Consider the following 17,281-nt stretch of genomic DNA (forward strand, 5'->3'; position numbering starts at 1 on the left):
CCCCAGTGCATCTGGGAGTGTCACGACTCCAGCTGTTCCCTGCGAGTAGCTCACAGACAGCAGCGCTGCCCCCACATGTTGGGTTGTGATACCAACCCTGCATCCTTCCCATGCCCTGCAGTGCTCCCTTTCAGCGTGGTTCCCTGCTGGCTGGCAGGCTGCCTCCCCGGGTGAGCTCCTGGGCTAATCATCTTGAGCATGTGTAGCGAATTTGAAGAATTATTAAAGTACGCAGGCCTTTGCCACAGCGCCGTGTCCTGTTTGCCACAGGTGGTGGGTAGCAAAAGTATTGGACACCACAGATCTTTCCATTTATTTTTGTGTGTGTGATAGAATCTGTCCCCTTGCTAGAAGCTGGGCTGGTCTCTTGCTTTAGCCAATACAGGAGCTGTAAGTACTGATCTGTTCAGGGCGCCATCCCACTGCTTCTGCGCTGGTGTTCCGAGCTTCTTCCCAGCCCACGTCAGTCACTATAGAACTATGGCAATGCCAGTTTGTGCATCACAAACAAGCCCTTTGCTGGAGGTTTAGGTGGTGAGAGAAAATGGGCTTGGGGAACTCAAAGGGAAGATGAACGTCACGTGTAACGTGTCCGTGTTGGAACACACTAGCCCCTGTACAATGCCATGCTGCAGTGGGCTCTGGTTATGTGTTGCTACTGTGGCAAAGCTGAGAGAAATTTTAGGACCAAGCACCACGTGGGCTCTGTGGTGTGCGGATCTCTGGGCCACGGCAGTTGAGTCATTGTATGGCACCTGCACTCAAGGGTGTCCTCACTGATCTCACCGACCCCCTGCAGGTTTATGCTCGTTTTAGCAAGTAACCAGCCGGAGCAGTTTGACTGGGCCATCAATGATCGAATCGATGAAATAGTGAACTTTGACCTACCACAGCTAGCAGAGCGGGAGCGGCTGGTGAGGATGTATTTTGATAAGCACGTCTTGAAGCCTGCCACGGAAGGGAAACAGTAAGTGTCTTGTTCTCAGAGCAGTGGGGTGGTGGAGGGTTTGGTCCCTTGGTTCATAGGAAAGCTCTCCATTGGTTATCATCACTGGAGACCAAAGCCCTCTTCACAGCCAGTTGTGCCTTTTGGTCCAAAGGTGGATTCCTCTCCGCTGTTGGAGCGGCACAGTGACCCTCAGGCTTTTTTCACCATCATTCAAGAGCGTCCCCTGCTCTTCGGCAGAACGGGTTAGGGTAACAGACCCTGGTGACTGGACTCTGGACAGTGATGAAGCCACTGGAGAAAGTGCGGAGCCAGTATTGTTGTCATTTCCTTGTACTCTACCCTCTGTAGCCATCTGTTGTATCTTGTCTTTTACTTGGCTTGTAAGACCCTTGGGGCAGGGACTGTCATTTCATTCTGTTTGTACAGCACCTTGCACAATGGAGTCCATGACTGGGGCGTACAAGTGCTATGGTGTTAATGAATTCACATATTGGCCAGCGTGGGGAAGATCCAGTCTGAGTTCTTCTCCCCATTTCCCCCCTCCTCCTTGGAGGGGATAGTTGGAGAAGGGAGATGAAATATTTCCTGAGTGCCAACAGTTTTTGAGTGGGCCCTCTGAAGCTGTTGGTCCCCGTCGGTGTTCCCTGTCAGCTGAGCACTTGGGCGGCCGCCCAGGAGAGATTTGGGTGCCACTCAGCGGATTAGCAGAGCACCTACAACTGGCAGCGTGTGTTTCTACTAGTGGTACGCATCTGCACAGGCCTTGATGCGCTCAACAAAATTTATTCTGCCCATGGAGGGGAAAAAAACTAGGGGGAACCCTCATCCCAGTTCTTATTCCCTAGCCAAATATTGATACTTAAACTGTGGCTTTGGTGTGTTTGGCCACTTCTCAGAGTTGCTGGGAGAATCATGAGCTCCAGACTAACCTAATGTAAAATACCCATCTGGCCCTTTGCATGCCATGCTCCTAGCAGGATGCCAGCGGAAGAGCTTGGATAGATCCCGCCTCCCTCGATGGCCCGTTCTCTGCTCGGGCTGTTTCTAGGTTCTGCTCTCTTGTCCTGGCCCCCAGGCCACAGAGAGCGATTCAGCCTTGTGGCGAAGCCCCTTTTATCTGGCTGCTTATGAAAGTGGGGACCATTTGGCATAGACCTCATGAGGAGAAGTGGAAATTGTGCCAGCTAGAAGGGGGAGGCCAATTCATGAGAGAGGCACTGACGACAAGCTGTGACAATCAAGAGCTCACAGTGAGGAGGGGCCAGTTTGAGCCTTTGTCTCCTAATTTCCAAAACAGAACTGCTGCTGGCAGATAAAATTGCTTGAATGTAGATTGTTGACCAGTGTAGCAGCCCCCTCTCCGTACTTTTCAGCCAGTTCCTGGCATCTTTGTGGCAGGACTCCACTGCCTGGGTTCAAGATGCCAGTGGCCTAATTGAGTCTCAGCAGGAGTCTAATCCAGGCCAGAAGCCTTTGGCTGTGGCTAGCATGAGTCTGTGCTGGTCCTGCTCCCAGTCCCTGTTTGCAAACATGTCTCCTTTGTGGACCCACAAGCGCCCCGAATGGCACCTGCCCTGCCTAGGTCTGTTTTTATTGACCTAAATGGATGCCAGAGAACTTGTCAAAATCCTACCCTTCTTTGTTCTTCTCAGGGTGTTACTGAATGGAAACTAATCCTTGTGCTTCTGACCTTCAGGCGTCTAAAGCTGGCCCAGTTTGACTACGGGAAAAAGTGTTCTGAGATTGCCAAATTGACGGAGGGCATGTCTGGCCGAGAGATCTCTCAGCTGGCTGTGGCGTGGCAGGTAAGCTGGAAGCTGATAACTGGTGTCCTTGGGTGGTTTTTCTCTTTTTGAGGAAGGGCTCAACCCAGGTCTGTGCCTGAGCACTCAGCAGACAGCCTCTTTACATTTGGGCTAGCGGAATCTCAAATCCTGCCTTTCACACGGAGTTTTGCGAACTACACTCAGACTGCATAGCTGAAATGCAGCCAGCTCTGGGGTGGATGGCATCAGGCAACCAGTGTCCGGTATGCTGCACAGCAGCCTCTGAGGGGATGCAGATAATCCGCCATTACCACCTGGATAGTTGGTCGGCTTTTGCATTTCCATGTGACATTTTAATCCCTCTTGCTGTGCTCTGGGTAACCTGCAATTTGTTTTTCAATGCTTGACTCTGAGAAAAATATCTCTGAGGAGGGTTAGTGGGTGGTAAATGGTCAGTGAGCTGATGGATGCTTTATCCAGTCTTGCTCTCACTTTCATGGGGTAGAGGAGGGCAAAGACAGGGAATAAGTGGGCAGATCTCCAGACATCCCTCCATACAGACCAGAGCCAGGGTTCAAAGATGCAGGTCTGGACAGGTATTGGCCTCCATAGATGAGGGTGCGGGGAGGGAAGAGCTGGCAAGCATAACAAATAGGCCAAAATCCAACCTGGTGGAAACAGATGTTGAGTCTCAACTGTAATTGCACCTTTCTGCCTGATCTGAATTCTACTGGTTTTTAAATGGTCACCGGCCAAACACACCAGCCTGGAAACAGGTCCCCCAGGCAGAGCCTGCAAATTATCAGCCTCATGTTTAGTGGCTGTTCAGAAGGTAAAGCAAATACAGCAGTATCCAAGCAGCTTAGGTCCCAGATCCAAGCACGCTGTGGTGCTGTGCAGAGGGGCCCAGTGGTTATCCAGGATCTGGGATGTCGTACAAGAAGCATGTTGAACAGAGTGGAAAGACAGCGGATGGGAGCCAGCTTTGGTCTCTGCTAGTTGATTTCTAAGTCATTGTTATGAATTGGAAAAAGTCTAGTTTATAAGTAGCTGTCAGGCGAGTGGTGGTGGCCTGTCATGGCATTCCTGCATCGGGTGTGAAATGCAGCCAGCTCTGGGGTGGACTGCATCATGCAGCCAGGTTTCAAGGTGCTGCTTGTCAGCCTCTGAGGGGACACTGACCATTACCACCTGTAGTCTGTCAGTGTTGGCAGTTCCATGGCATCTTCCTCAGAATCGGTTGTGTTTCCCAGAACCCAGCAGAGTGACTCCTTCCATGGTCTACTCTGCTTGTGTGGGCTGATGGGATCCCCCGAAATGGCTCCAGACTGCACACTGACACTGTCTCATAGGGCACACCTGTGCTCTCCTGCACGCCACGCCTACAGATACTTCATCCAGCATATGTCTGCTCAGTCAGAGGGAAGTTGGGAGTCCGACATGGCAGCCTGTAGGACCACTTGCTCTTGAGGTCAGGCATCACTTGTGTGTTAATTGCTGCTCCCAGTGGCAGTGGGCTGGAAGCTCAGGCCTTGATCAGTGTTCCTGCAGGGAGGGCATTTGAGGCCCATGCTCAGTTTCTTGTGTTAGCACTAGGTGGTATGGTACTCCGGTGAGATCTCTGTGTGTGACTGTTGCCTGCTCAGACACTCCTCCTTTTACCTTCTTCAGAGCACTTTCTAGCCTGCGACCAGATCTAGTCCTGAGAGACTCTTAGAATACAACACACAGACACATACAGCAATTCCTCCCCTTTTCCTCCATCCCAGCTATGAGACGGATTCTGTTTGCAACTGGCGAAAGGAACAACCCCACACTGGTTTAGCTTCAGCTGCATTCCCTCTTCTCACTTTGCATTCATGAAAAGAGGCCTTGCAGAGTTGCTTTTCTCCTTAAAACTTTGTTCTTCAGCAGCCGCAGAGGCGCACAGCAGGGTGATGGCATAGAGCCTGTTGCCATTAATGCTCTGAATGCAGCTCCCCTCGCCTTCAGTTGGGTTGTCAATTTGCGGTCAGAGCAGAAAGTCTGTGTTATAAGCAGGTGCACTAAAGGAGAGTGCAGAATTCACAGCTGCTGGTTTCTCTGTAAATTTTACGGAGCTGCTGGAATAAAGATTGGAACTGAGTGTTTTTCTCTGTAGCATCGGTGTCTTGCAGATGGCTCGTATCACTGGGGCTGTTACTGATAATAAGTAGCCTGTGACACGTCGGGGTTAGTTATCTCCACTAACATATAGAAGATTGAACAGACTCCCCTAGCTAAACTTTGCACGGTAACTGAGGTGTAAATCCATCATGACTGCAGTGGAGTTCTCAGGATTTGCCATATTGTCAAGAGCAGAGTTGGGCCCTTTGAGTCAGTATGCTATGTACAGATCTCAAGTTACTAAAGAAGAGTTCTACATACAAGAATTACACAGTTCCAAAAATGAATGAATGAATAAATTTTTGGAGTGTTGGGTCCATTAATGGCTATTAGCCAGGATGGACAGGGATGGAATTTCTACCCTTTGTGAGAGAGAATCTGGTAATGGGTGAGAAGGGATGACGTGGTGCTTATGTGTTCTGTTCATTCCCACTGGGGCACCTGGCATTGGCCACTATCAGAAAATGTTACACTGAGGTGGATGGATCTTTGGTCTGACCCATTGTGGCCAAGCTTATGTTCTTTTCTGTGCCTGCTGATGTCACATCTATAGTTGTTCACTTAGATTGTAAGGTCTTGGGTTTATGGGCATATCTTACGCTTCTTTAAAGCAAGTGTAATCTTATAGCCTGCTGGAAATTTAATAATATAAGCCAGAAACAATGCCATTTATAGCTTGTATGACCTTTTTTCCCTGTTGATAAAGACATCCTTATGTGGAAAAAAAAATCTTTGTTCATAAGAATATTGTCTTATGCTGAAGTCCTAATCTTCTGATATTTCATAGTATGCAAATTGGGAAATCAACAAAAGGGATTAGGGTTTTGGAGTGAGAATGAGCATCGGAGAAGAAAACCAGTTACACCCACATATTTCTGTTTTCCCTGCATATATTTAAAGCAGAAGAAAAAGATATAAAAGAAATATTTAAGTAGAATTGTTTCCAAATAATTTGTTGGTTTTATATGAAACACATGAGATGTAACTTCTAAAACTATTTGATGTTAATGAGAGAATTTGGTACAGAATCACTCTGAAAAGATGTTAAACAGACAATAAATGATTTTATTAATCCGGGTGTCTCAGGACACAAATGAAAATGAAAACACTCAGCTTGAGCCACTGTAAGATGGCCTTTTTTCGTTTAGTGCTGGAATGCAGGTAAACCTTTGTTTTTGTTTTCTAGTACGACATTTGCATTCCTTTCTCATGCAAGACAAATGTAGTGCTGTGTTGACTGAGTTGTATATTGGGATAAAGTCACAACAGATCAGGCTGTCCTCCGATACTTTGAAAGGTGGGTTTTTTATTTAAAAAAAAAAAAAAAAAAACCGAAAGAGCAGATGTTTGCTGATGGCTCTTCTGGTTTGAGAAACTAGTCAAAGGCCACTGTTTCCAAAAAAGGCATTTTAAGCCTGTGTGTCCTATCAAACTGTCTTGTCCCTATTACAAGGGTGACTCCTTAAGAGGAGGGAGGGTGTTTTACTCGTTTCAAATTTTTGGACTTCAGGTGCGTCATTGCAGGTCTAATTTGCAAATAATTACTGTTTGCATTCAAAATTGGGTAATGGCATGTACAAGTGAGGCAAGTATTGTGCTCATCATGGGGGGGCGGAAACTGAGGCACGACTGATCTGTGCAGGTCTTCTGACTCCAACATTCTTCCTCTCTAACCCCAGCGCAGTCCTGTTGACCTAAACTGCCTGAAGAGGGCTGGGGTGTGTGGCCTAGTGGCCAGAACACACTGGGGTTCTATTCCGTGCTCTGCCACCAGCCTCCTGGATGCCTTGCAGCAAGTCGCTTCGCTTCTGTTTATATTTTGTCATGTGTGAAGTAGACACAGTGATCCGGACCTACATTGTAAAGTCCTACTGACGGAAATATGCCAGATAAGATCCAGGTATTTATTACACTTGAGGAATCGGGTGTGAAACCTAGTTTTGGGAGTCTGAGAATGAATCTCGTCTCTTCTTAGCTATTTGTTCCATCCTTTGCTCTGGCTGGACCCAACAAACCTCGTGCTGGGATTTCCTGCTTCTCTCTGCTTGGAAGTATAGATCAAAACTTTTCTTGGCTTAATGGGCTTTGGACCATCTCCTGGGAAATTGTTCCCAGAATTCTCTGCCTCCCAGACGGGTAATATCTCAGGAACATATTCTTCCTAATGTACAAACTGTCTCTCAGAATATAGTTGTAACATCAGAAGTGCTGAGAGTCCCAGGTAGATGAGCTCTCTGCCTGCCAAAGCTCATCTTTCAAAGATTGCTTTTCTAATAGCTTGGCAAGAAAGCAACTGAAATAACACACCCTTCCCGTCTCACAACTTGGTCTGATGTAGAGGCGGGCAAAATACGGGCTTCATCCAGCCTGCCATGGGATCTGGCCCACCAGAGACTCTGCCTGGTTCCCTACCTGCCCTGCTCCACACTCAGAGCAGCTCTCTGAACACTGCCTGTTGGGGGGAGGGGGGGGGAGAGGTTTTGCGCTCTGCCTCCACCCACCCAGCTCCTCTTGCCTGGTTTCCCACCAATGGGAGTTGTCTATTTGCATTGCTGCCTGCCCCACAAAGTACCCTCCCGCCTCTGGGCTTGCAGCGCTCAGTCAGCTGTGCACACAGCCCCTGCAGCCAGTGCGGAGGCATGGATGGCAGAGGGCCTGGCTGAGGAACCAGCTGGGCTGCTGGCAGGGAGCTGCCCAGGTAAGCGCCTGCGTCTGGCACCCCAGCCCCTCCCTCCAACCCTTCTACATTCCTACCCCACATAACCCAAACCCTCTGCACCCTCCTACATCCCTTCTCCAGGTTACATCCTCCTCCCAGACTGTGCACCCAAATCTCCTACCCCTGGTCACAACCCAATTTCCTGCACCCTTCCCACAGGTCTGTCCCAGGTCACAGCCTCCTCTCAGACCTTGCCCCCACTCCCACACCTCTCCTCCAGCTCAGAATCCTTGTCTGCACCCCTGCCCCCTTCTGGGCCCTGCACCACCCCTCCCACCCCACCCCCACAGTTCTGCCCAGGTTACAACTCCCTCCTTTACCCACAACCCCTCCCAGACCCTACACCCCAGTGCCTCACCCCAGGTGTCCTTCTGTATCCCAGACCCCGCTCCATTAATGTCAGGGAAGAGTTTGACCCTTGACCACTTTCCAAATTCTTGGCATGGCCCCTCCCAATCAAAAACCACTGCCCACCTCTGTAGGGAATTCCACTTTAAAAGGAAGTTAGCTATATGTGGTAGGAGCCAGATTCTCATTGGCAGTAAATCTACATCCCTTCAAAGAAGCTACACGAGACTGTCCAGTTGGCTTCTATTTAATGCCGAGTACATCTGTTCAGCCGTGTGCCTTTGGAAATCACTGGCACGGAAGGCTCTCGGGGCAGAAGGTAGGGGAGGGTAATGATGGTTGGGAAGCTGTAGGCAGACTCCTCTGCCTGAGTTTTAATGTGTTGTTAAGGATGGCAATTCAGAGGCAGGTACTGCCTGAGAACAAAAGGGTCCCAGAGAGCATTGTATCAAAAACCAAGGGTTCCGTTTGTATGTTCAAATGCCCAGGAGTTTGGAAGGCCACAGGAGGACCCACTGACTAGCTCAGGGGTAGCTAACCAGTTAGGAAATAAGAGCCACATGGAGAGAGTGCCAAGAGCCATGCATTATGGATTTGTTATAGCTAGATAAAAATGACTGTACAGTGCATGGCTCAATGCCCTCCCCCAGAGCCAGGCACTCCCAGACCTCCCCCTGCCTGCTCTAACCCAGTCCATTCGCCTCCTACAGAGCCAGGTGCCCTCAGTCCCCTTTCCTTCCCCTAGAGCCAGGCGCCCCCAGCCTCCCCACTCTGACTGTGTGCTGGCCACTCACTGGAGCCACTGCCACCGCCACGTGTTTCTCCCACCAAATACTGGGGCACGAGTGCGGAGCAGCAGGCTGCACTCCCGGCATGCAGCTCCAGGGAGGAGCCACGTTTTATGGCTCAAAGAGCCACGGGTTGGCCACCTCTGGACTAGCTAATGGGCAACGTGACTTGGTGACAAGTCTGAGGGGTTGCCAAGTTAGTTGCTAGCTGCAAAAACAATGAGGAGTCCTACAGCAACTTGAAGGCTATATTGGACAATGCAGTTTTTACCTGCAAAAGCTTATGCCCGAATAAATCAGTTTCCAAGGTGCCACGGGACTCCTTGGGGCGATCTCCTTTCCAGTGGCAGTGCTCGACACTTCTTCATTTTCTCATGTTCCCTAATTCTGATCTCTGCTGTGCTGCCCTGTCCCTGGTCTACTGCTGATGCTTAGTCCCTGGGCTGCACCATACAAAATCTGCCATCCTTCTGCTGGGGGGAGACAGACAAAGATGCAGGCTGCAGATATTGCATTTGAAATGGACAGCATCCACCCCCTTCTAAGCATGGGAGTCAATTAGCATTGTCTCCCTCCATTGCAAATTACCAGAAATGACTGTACAGAAATGGCTGTGTGATCCTTTCTAGCGAGAGGATAACAATTTGCAGTAAACTGGCAATTTACTTAATAAGCTTGGAGTGCGGAGCCTGCTGATCAGCCTGATGTTGCCGTTCTAATTGAAGCAACTTTGTCTCCCAAATCTGCCCACCTCCCCCCGCAACACACACAGTGCCTGCATTTGGGCAGAGGCCTAATGGTTACAAGCTACCAGCTCTACCCTTGCTGGTTCTCAGGGAAGGCTGGGCTGCTTAGATCCCTTTGGGAGCTGCAGGCCAGTGGGATAACTAGGTTATTTGTCAGCAGTTGACTGCTGCTACAATTTCACATTATTGTGGAAGAATAAAGTGAATCCAGAGTTTCCCCTTTTCTCCTTCCAGTGAGATAAAGCTTGGCTTCTAACTAATACATGCCAGAATAACAAATCTTAATGGTGTTCACCACAGGGGGTATCATCTCTGCTCCCATAACTTTCCCAATGTCCAGGATCCTACAGCTGTAGATTTCCACACGTTCCCAAGCCCTGCCTTTTGTTCTGCAGCCCTCAGAGCGCTTACATCTCTACTCTCTATTTGGGTGCTACTTACTCTGTTCCGCTGCTGAATCTTTTTAAACAGCAGGTGCAGCCTCTTCTCCATAGCAGAGCTCTGCTGCAATCCCACAACAGGAAGTTTTCAGGTGATACGTTACAAGGGTTCCCTCTAATTTTTTTCCATCTGTGTGCAGAAAAAATTTTATGTGGACCAAGTTATGTGCAGATGTACACCACTACTGGACCCACACGCTGTGCCTGTGGGTGCCTTGCTAATCAGTTGGGCAGCACCTGAATCTCTTCTGGGTAGCTGTCCAAGCAGTCAGCTGACAGGGAACACTGCAAGTTACCCATGATATTGTTATACGTTATGGGCTGTACTAAGAAACAGCTGGTAGTTCAATTGTGAAGTCAAACGTGGAATTAACTTTCCTTTCAGCCGCGTGGTCTGTAAAAATTAGCCGGAACGTGTAGCTGCGTGTGTTACAGCTTCATGCTAATGAGTGTGTGGTGGACGTGTGGACCCTGATTTTTTTTCAGAAGTGCACAAAATTGCATGTTTACAGCGGCACCCACAGTTCCAACATTGTGCATATAAATAGCACACTCACATGCACGGCTGCTGTCCATCTTCGTGCCCAGAGAACCACTTTGTGGCAGCATACGCAGTAATTGTAACCGTCAGTTGTGCATCCTGCTTCGAATATCAGCTTCAGCGCACATCTAGGTCGGATAGTTGGGCAGGTTAGCAGAAGTTGGTACGTGCTGAGTCGAGAGACAAGTCGGTAGGTTTTTTGTCTATTGTGTGACACACCTAAGATGTACTTTCACAAGCTGTGAGAAGACGCAATTCATGCTGTCCCTGCAACAGACTCTCTCCAAATTAATGAACAGTGAGAAATTCACAAGTCAAATGAGTGCATTTTAAACTGCTAGTGATATAAACATAAGACGTTCCATTAAGAGCTTCACAAATAACAAGCAGTCCTGAGACACCTTGGAGACTAACAAATTTATCAGATCAGAGCTTTCTTGAGAGAGAAAAGCTCATGACCTAATACATTCCTTAGACACTAGGATGCCACAGGACTGCTTGTTCGTGAAGCTGCAGACTAGCATGGCCTCCACCTCCGAGCCCAGCAAGAGTCTGTCTCGGTTAGACTCCAAAATGCTGTACACTGAAACTGGACTTACTGCAGTGCCAGAGCTCTTGGACTTTGCCGTGCATCTAAAGCACAGCAGAACATGGGTTCTTCGAGTTTAAGCCCTGGGATATATGTCTCTTTCTTCAGGGTACTCAGGGCATGTCTCCTCTTACCGGAGAGGGTTGGCACACCGCATTCGATCTTCTGGGGAGCAGTTTTGCCACACGTGTGAGACACGCCAAAATTGGTCTCTCTGGGCTTTCCCATTAACCCTGGTGCTCCATGCTGCCGTGTGAAGTAAGGGATGTCGGCATGAGCCTGAAGAGGCCTGATCTACACCAGGGAAAAAAGTCAATCCTGATACGTTGATCCTAGCTACGCAAATGACATGGCTAAAATTGCATACCTGGGATCGACTTTGATCCCTAGTGTAGACCAGGCCACAGACATTGTGAACAGACCAAGTGAAATCAAAGAAACTTCCTCACTCAGATACACTGCTCTTCTTGATATTCTTGTCTAGGACTGGAAAGTGCAGCTTGGTGTTTAAAAAGAGTATCTTCTGATAGGTCACCTGCTCTTAATTTTCACATAAAGTGGAGGTGAGTTTCCAGAACAGTCTTGCAACTTAGGGAATGGTTTTTAAAATCCAGACGTGTTGCAAAACCAGATGAACTCTAGTTTGACAGTTGATTTTTGCTTAGCAGAATAGGTGGTCTTGAGAGACGAGTACCAGAATTACGTGGTTTATTCTGGCAAAGGATTTGACTCTTGTCTCGCTTGCAGTTTTGGATAAGGGCCCAGATCCTGACAAATCAGACCCAAGTTTTTTAGCCAGGAACCTGGAATCTTGCAGCTCTCTGCAGCAGACTGAACCTGTCTGCTACGCTGGAATGAAATATTGAGGTTCTGAAGGCCGTAGGTGCGGCGATAAATGCCATGGGTGCAGCGCCCCGCCTCTGTTGTGATCGTAAATCAATTTATTTCTTCTTGTCCCTGCACTTGCAGGCTTTGATCTCGTCTGGAGACTTGTCTGGCTGCAGAACAGCATTGGAGAAGTTTGAGTTGGTAGTTGGTAGCTGACAGAAAGCTAAGATTGGCTTGACAACTGAGCAGGGGCTGGATGGAGACTTCTGGCACTCAGAAAGGCCTGGGAGTTGATCCATGTTTATGGGACTAGCACATCAGCTTGATATTCCTGCAGTGGTACTGTTGTTAGGCTTAAAACCCTGGATATGAATGCAACACTTGCCACCTCCCCCAGCTGTTTCAGGATGTCTTAAATTTTCCCCTGGTTTTTAGAGCTGGTTTCTCCAGCCACAATGGCTTGAAATGCTTTGGTTTTTTTTTCTTTTGTTTTGTTTTTAAATTAAACAAAAAATACCCTGATTGTGAAGCACGGCTCTCCAACAAGAGGTTGATGCAGCAGCCCGTTCCAGCACACTCACGCTTCAGAGCATGTAGAGCTTGGGTTATGGACCTGCCAGCAGTGGAGAAAACTGCAAATGCTTTGCAGAGATAACACTGCTGGCTGAAGAGCTGTAAGGCCCACATTCTTCATTGCATCCTGCCTCAGATCAGCCAGGCACGGAGGGACAGGTGTAATGGAGAACACCATGACTTGGCCGCCCCTCACCACAACTGCACTGTATCGGTCGGTGGTTTCAACTCAGATCATATCAGTGGAAGCTGCGTGTTGAGACTACTTCACTGCTTCCAGATGGGTTTCACCCTTCCTAGTAACATCTAAATCACTGCAGTATGTTTTCTCTCCCCTCTGGGAAAGGAGCAATCAATACTCCATTTGGTCATTCAGTTCAAAAGGGGCTGCAGGGGCTCTTTATGAAGTCATGTGCAGTGTGCTCTTAGGAGCTCTTTAGAAAGCCTTACACGGCGCCTCAGCTGGGTTGTAAAGGCTGAAATATAGCAGCTGTAGTTATATCCTTCTCCTTTCCCCTGACCTCCTTGGCTGTAAATCAGCTCCTGAGGTTGAATTTCACACTTTTCTCAGCCCAGTGAATGACAGGTCATTGTTCTAGAAGCACTACTCAAATTTGCTTGCACAGCAGTCTTGCCAGCATCCCGTGACCTTAGCAGCTCGAGCATGCAAGGTACTCTCCTGGTCCTCACATAATGAGGAAGTGAATGGTGTTTTAGTCACCTAGCAAGCACTGGCCTAGCCTGGGAGTTCGGTTTTGCAAAGCTGCTGCTCCACTGGGATCTGAGAATTTTTACAAGCCAACTGAGTGCCCAGTGAAAAAGGGAGAGGGGTTTGAACTGGAAATGGGAGGTGGTTTCCTTAATCATTTGTACTGGGGCAGAGATGACAAGGCCAGTTATTCTGCTGTTAAACCGAAAAGCCCAGCTCCTTTTGTGAGCATTGTTTGTGCAGGTGAAAGGAGGAATGGCAGAGTGAGCTTTGTTTTGCCAGTGCAGCTATACTTGTTGCTGCCCACCGATTGTGAAACCCCAATTGTAGAGTTGGAGCCCTTTGTCTTGAGCTGTCTTCATTAATCCCCAGAAGTGATCTCCACATCCATCATTTATTCCTTACGTGACCTTGACCTACTGTACCCAAGGAGGGAAGGGACAGTACAGTACTTTGATTTCCTTAGTGGCCATTACCCTAATTACGTTTTCAAAATGTCTGTCCCAGCAGTCGGCCTGTTACAGCAAAACAAGCTGTTACGTAGAACGAGAGCCGTTCGGGCACAAGGTTAAACTCACGGGTGCAGATTTTACAGTATTTAGAAAATCTGAGGGTGGAGAGATTCACCAGGAGGAGAGAGGGGTGGTGCATTGGTAGAGCACCAGCGTTTTTGCGCTGGACTTTTTCGGCTAGATTCCTAGCTGGTGGTATTGGTTTGTTCCCCCCACCCACCCCGCCTCCACCCCTTGCCTCCCAGCATTGGTCACAGGAGCTCTCGACTCACTTCGTGTGTGCCTGTGCATTCTGTGCGTGCGTGGAAAAGGCTTTCCTGCCACAGTGTGATATCAGAGGGCTGTGCCTTACAAAAGTCTGATTTCAGGCTCCATGGTGCACTTACCGTGGCGAGTTGCCTGAGCTTTTTCTGGTTTTCCTTATGTAAAATGCTTAATCTGTCTTTGGATCAAACACTTGTGACCCTTTAATGAAAACAACTGTATTGGGGCCTGTTGTCATTATTGTATCCAAAGTGGGTTTTTTAACTAAATGAAGGTCTTCTAAACCTCGCTGATCTTTTTGGAGGGTATAATAGATCTGTATCAGCTTTGAAGGAGGAATTCATGATGAGTCTGGGAAAATGCCCTTTCCCAATAAGTAAAGGATTTAGTTTTCTGTATTGACATACAACAGTAAATCAAGTTTTGGTCATGCAGATAAAATTACCTAACCCAAACTACTGCATCTAGGCATGATGTCAGCTCATCAACTTTCCTGGTTGTCTTTTGGAAACAAGCAGCCTGTCCTGTAATTGCATTTCCCTTTCCCTTGTGGTTCAACCTATGGTAGTTCAGGTTGAACCTCTTTTTTTTGTCCAGCACCCTTGGGACAAGAGAATGTGTCTAGCACATTACCAACACTTCCACTGCTTACTGGGCTCTTAGGAAGACATTTAGGGGTAAATTACAGAACACTGAAAGCCAGGACTGGTGGCTGTAAACAAACTTTATGGGACCACGAAAAACTTAGCCACACCCGTGATAAGGGGTCATCCGGCTAATTAAAATCATGCCTGATTATGGATGTTGCTGGACAGGAGTTCTGGATTGGAGAGGTTCAACTTGTAGAAACTAAACACCCTTAGGTCACATCTATAGTTACTGGGAGATCAACCCCGGTGGGGTCAAACTTCCAGGTTTGATTTCGCATGCCTAGTGAAGATGTGTCAGATGGAGCTACTGGGTCTCAGCAGTTGACCCTGGTACTCCTCATCGGGAGGAGTGTGGGAGAAACTCCCTCTGACCTCCTGCTGTGAGGACAGCCAGATAAGTTGATCCTAGATATGTCAATTCCCACTACTCAAATGTCATAGCTGGAATTGCATTTCTGGGATCGACTTTCAGGTCTAGTACAGACCTGTCCTTAATCCCAGCCGTTTAGGGAGGTCTCTGGCAATGTTCCCTCTATTTTCCATCCATGTGCAAAATACATTTTATGTGCAGTGAGGCATGTGGGAACATGCACCACCCGTAGAAACAGCACTGCCAGATGTGGGCGCTCAGCTAATCAGCTGGGTGGCATTCGAATATCTGCTGGAAGATCACCCACATGCACAGTTACGGGGAACACTGGTTTCCAGTACCGAGTGACCTCGCTGCCCTTTCTGCGTGGTGCATCGCACACTGCCCTTGTGCGGTTGCTTACACTAATCCCTATATCACTGAATGAATTCTTTGTTGCAGATGTGCTGCAGAGGCAGGATTGTGGGGTAGGGTGGGGGGAGATGCAGAACCTACAGCACCTCTTAAAAATGGCTACAGTCAGAAAATAACTTCGAAGGCCCGAGTAGTTAGCCTGTGAATAACAGCAAGTCTTTATTTTAGTCATCTGTGAGTAACTCTACTCCAGACATGGTTACATTTACTCCCTGGTCAGAGGCACTTATGGATACTGCAATAATGCAACATGCAGACTGCAGCCAGCTCCTTCGTGCCTCCACCAGATTAATACTGTGCAGATCCAGACTCCTGAGGAGTGGGGCTGCACCGGTGATGGCTTAGTTCAGTGCTAATAGATGGGGAAAGCTGATTTTCTTCCTTGTCTGTCAACAAAGCAAAAGTAGTAGGGAATAATTTCTTGACGGCAGCATGTCCTTGTTACAGTGCTGGTTTTGTCATCGTAGCCAAGCCTTACAGCGGGTAAACAGCAGCTGCAACCAGCCGGGTGCTCTTTCAAAGTCCTCGAAGCAGCCTTGCCACAATTATCTCTTGAGGGATTTTAAGCTTCCAAGTCTTCTCAGGATGGGCTCGTCACCCCAGCTCCCAAAATGGAATGGGCCTAGAGACTTTATTGAATTACAAAGAGTGAAATTGACCTAGTCCAATGAAGATTACAGCATAAAACCCCAGTGCAGATTGTCAGCTCTGAATAGCAGAGCAACATGCTCAATGGCTGCATTTCATCTGCCTTTTGTTGTGGGTGCTTTTGCTTTCTGCCCTCAAGGCAACTCTAAGCTAATCCCCAAAGAGCAGGCTTAATTGCAGCGTGCCTGTCACTTCATGTCTCACATTCATGTATCTATTTTCTTAATTAGCTTTTTCTCCAGCAGTCGTTTGCAGCATTGCTGTCTGTAATCGTTCGCCCTCCTTACATATGTCTCAAACTGAACAAAACCATGCATCGTGTCTGGCAGGCGTGCCGAAATGGCAGCCTGAAGCAACACAAAAAGCTGCTCCATTCTCTGACTGCACAAAGCAGGTCAGGCCCACGTTGCATTCGATTTCCACCCCATTGAAGCTGATCATATCGCCAGTGAAACACCAGACATGGCACTGTCAGCAGTCTAATTCTCTGCCCTCCTTCCTCCTGCCAACAGCAGCAGCAGCAGCCCTGGGAGACGCACAAGCAGAGACCACATCTATTATAAAGCTGTCACAAAGGCATTGGGCTTCGGGTGAAACAGATATTGACAAGCGAAGGGTTGGCGCTCACGGGTGCTATGCAGGGTTTGTGCTGCTGCAGCTGAAATTGCACCAGCTTCCACTTTTCTGCCCTACATGTGTGCTCCTGCCACCTTTCAACACGCACTGTTGTGCCAGCACACCCTTCGTAAATCATAGAGTCCTAGGGCTGGAAGGGACCTCAGGAGGTCATGCAGTCCAGCCCCCTGCCCAAAGCAGGATCAATCCCAACTAAACCATCCCAGCCAGGACTATGACAAGCCAGGGCTTAAAAACCTCCAGAGATGGAAGTTCCACCACCTCTCCAGGTAACTCATTCCAGTGCTTCACCACCCTCCTGGTGAAGTGGTTTTTCCTAATGGCCAACCTACACCACCCGCTCTAACTTCAGACAATTGCTCCTTGTTCTGCCATCCATCACTATTAAGAACAGCCTCTTTAGAGCCCCCTTCAGGAAGTTGGAGCCGCCTTCTGTTCTAATGCCACAAATGTAGCAGTGCACTGCTCGTGGACCTTGATCTCCGCTTACAAACACCCTCTTCCCCTGCTGTTCTGAGATCCTGAATCCATCGCTAGGGCTCTCAGGCCCTGATGACATTAATAATCATAGTCTTGGGGCTGCCAGTCATATCAAAACTCTGGTGGTTTTCTGACAACACTGAACGTCTAGCCAGGGATAGGGTAA

At 48.4% G+C, this 17,281-nt stretch overlaps 1 protein-coding gene across 1 annotated transcript in view; it reads left to right on the forward strand.

Annotated features, from left to right (window-relative positions):
• ATAD3A (ATPase family AAA domain containing 3A) overlaps nt 1-17,281 on the forward strand; it is a 76,556-nt gene that overhangs the window by 47,618 nt on the left and 11,657 nt on the right. Inside the window, exons 14-15 of the mRNA XM_075018175.1 lie at nt 800-967; nt 2,646-2,754. Of these exons, the coding sequence (XP_074874276.1) occupies nt 800-967; nt 2,646-2,754 (277 nt within the window). The remainder of the gene's footprint in view (nt 1-799; nt 968-2,645; nt 2,755-17,281) is intronic.

This window comes from Carettochelys insculpta, chromosome 23, assembly GCF_033958435.1.
Source record: "Carettochelys insculpta isolate YL-2023 chromosome 23, ASM3395843v1, whole genome shotgun sequence".
NCBI lineage: Eukaryota > Metazoa > Chordata > Testudines > Carettochelyidae > Carettochelys > Carettochelys insculpta.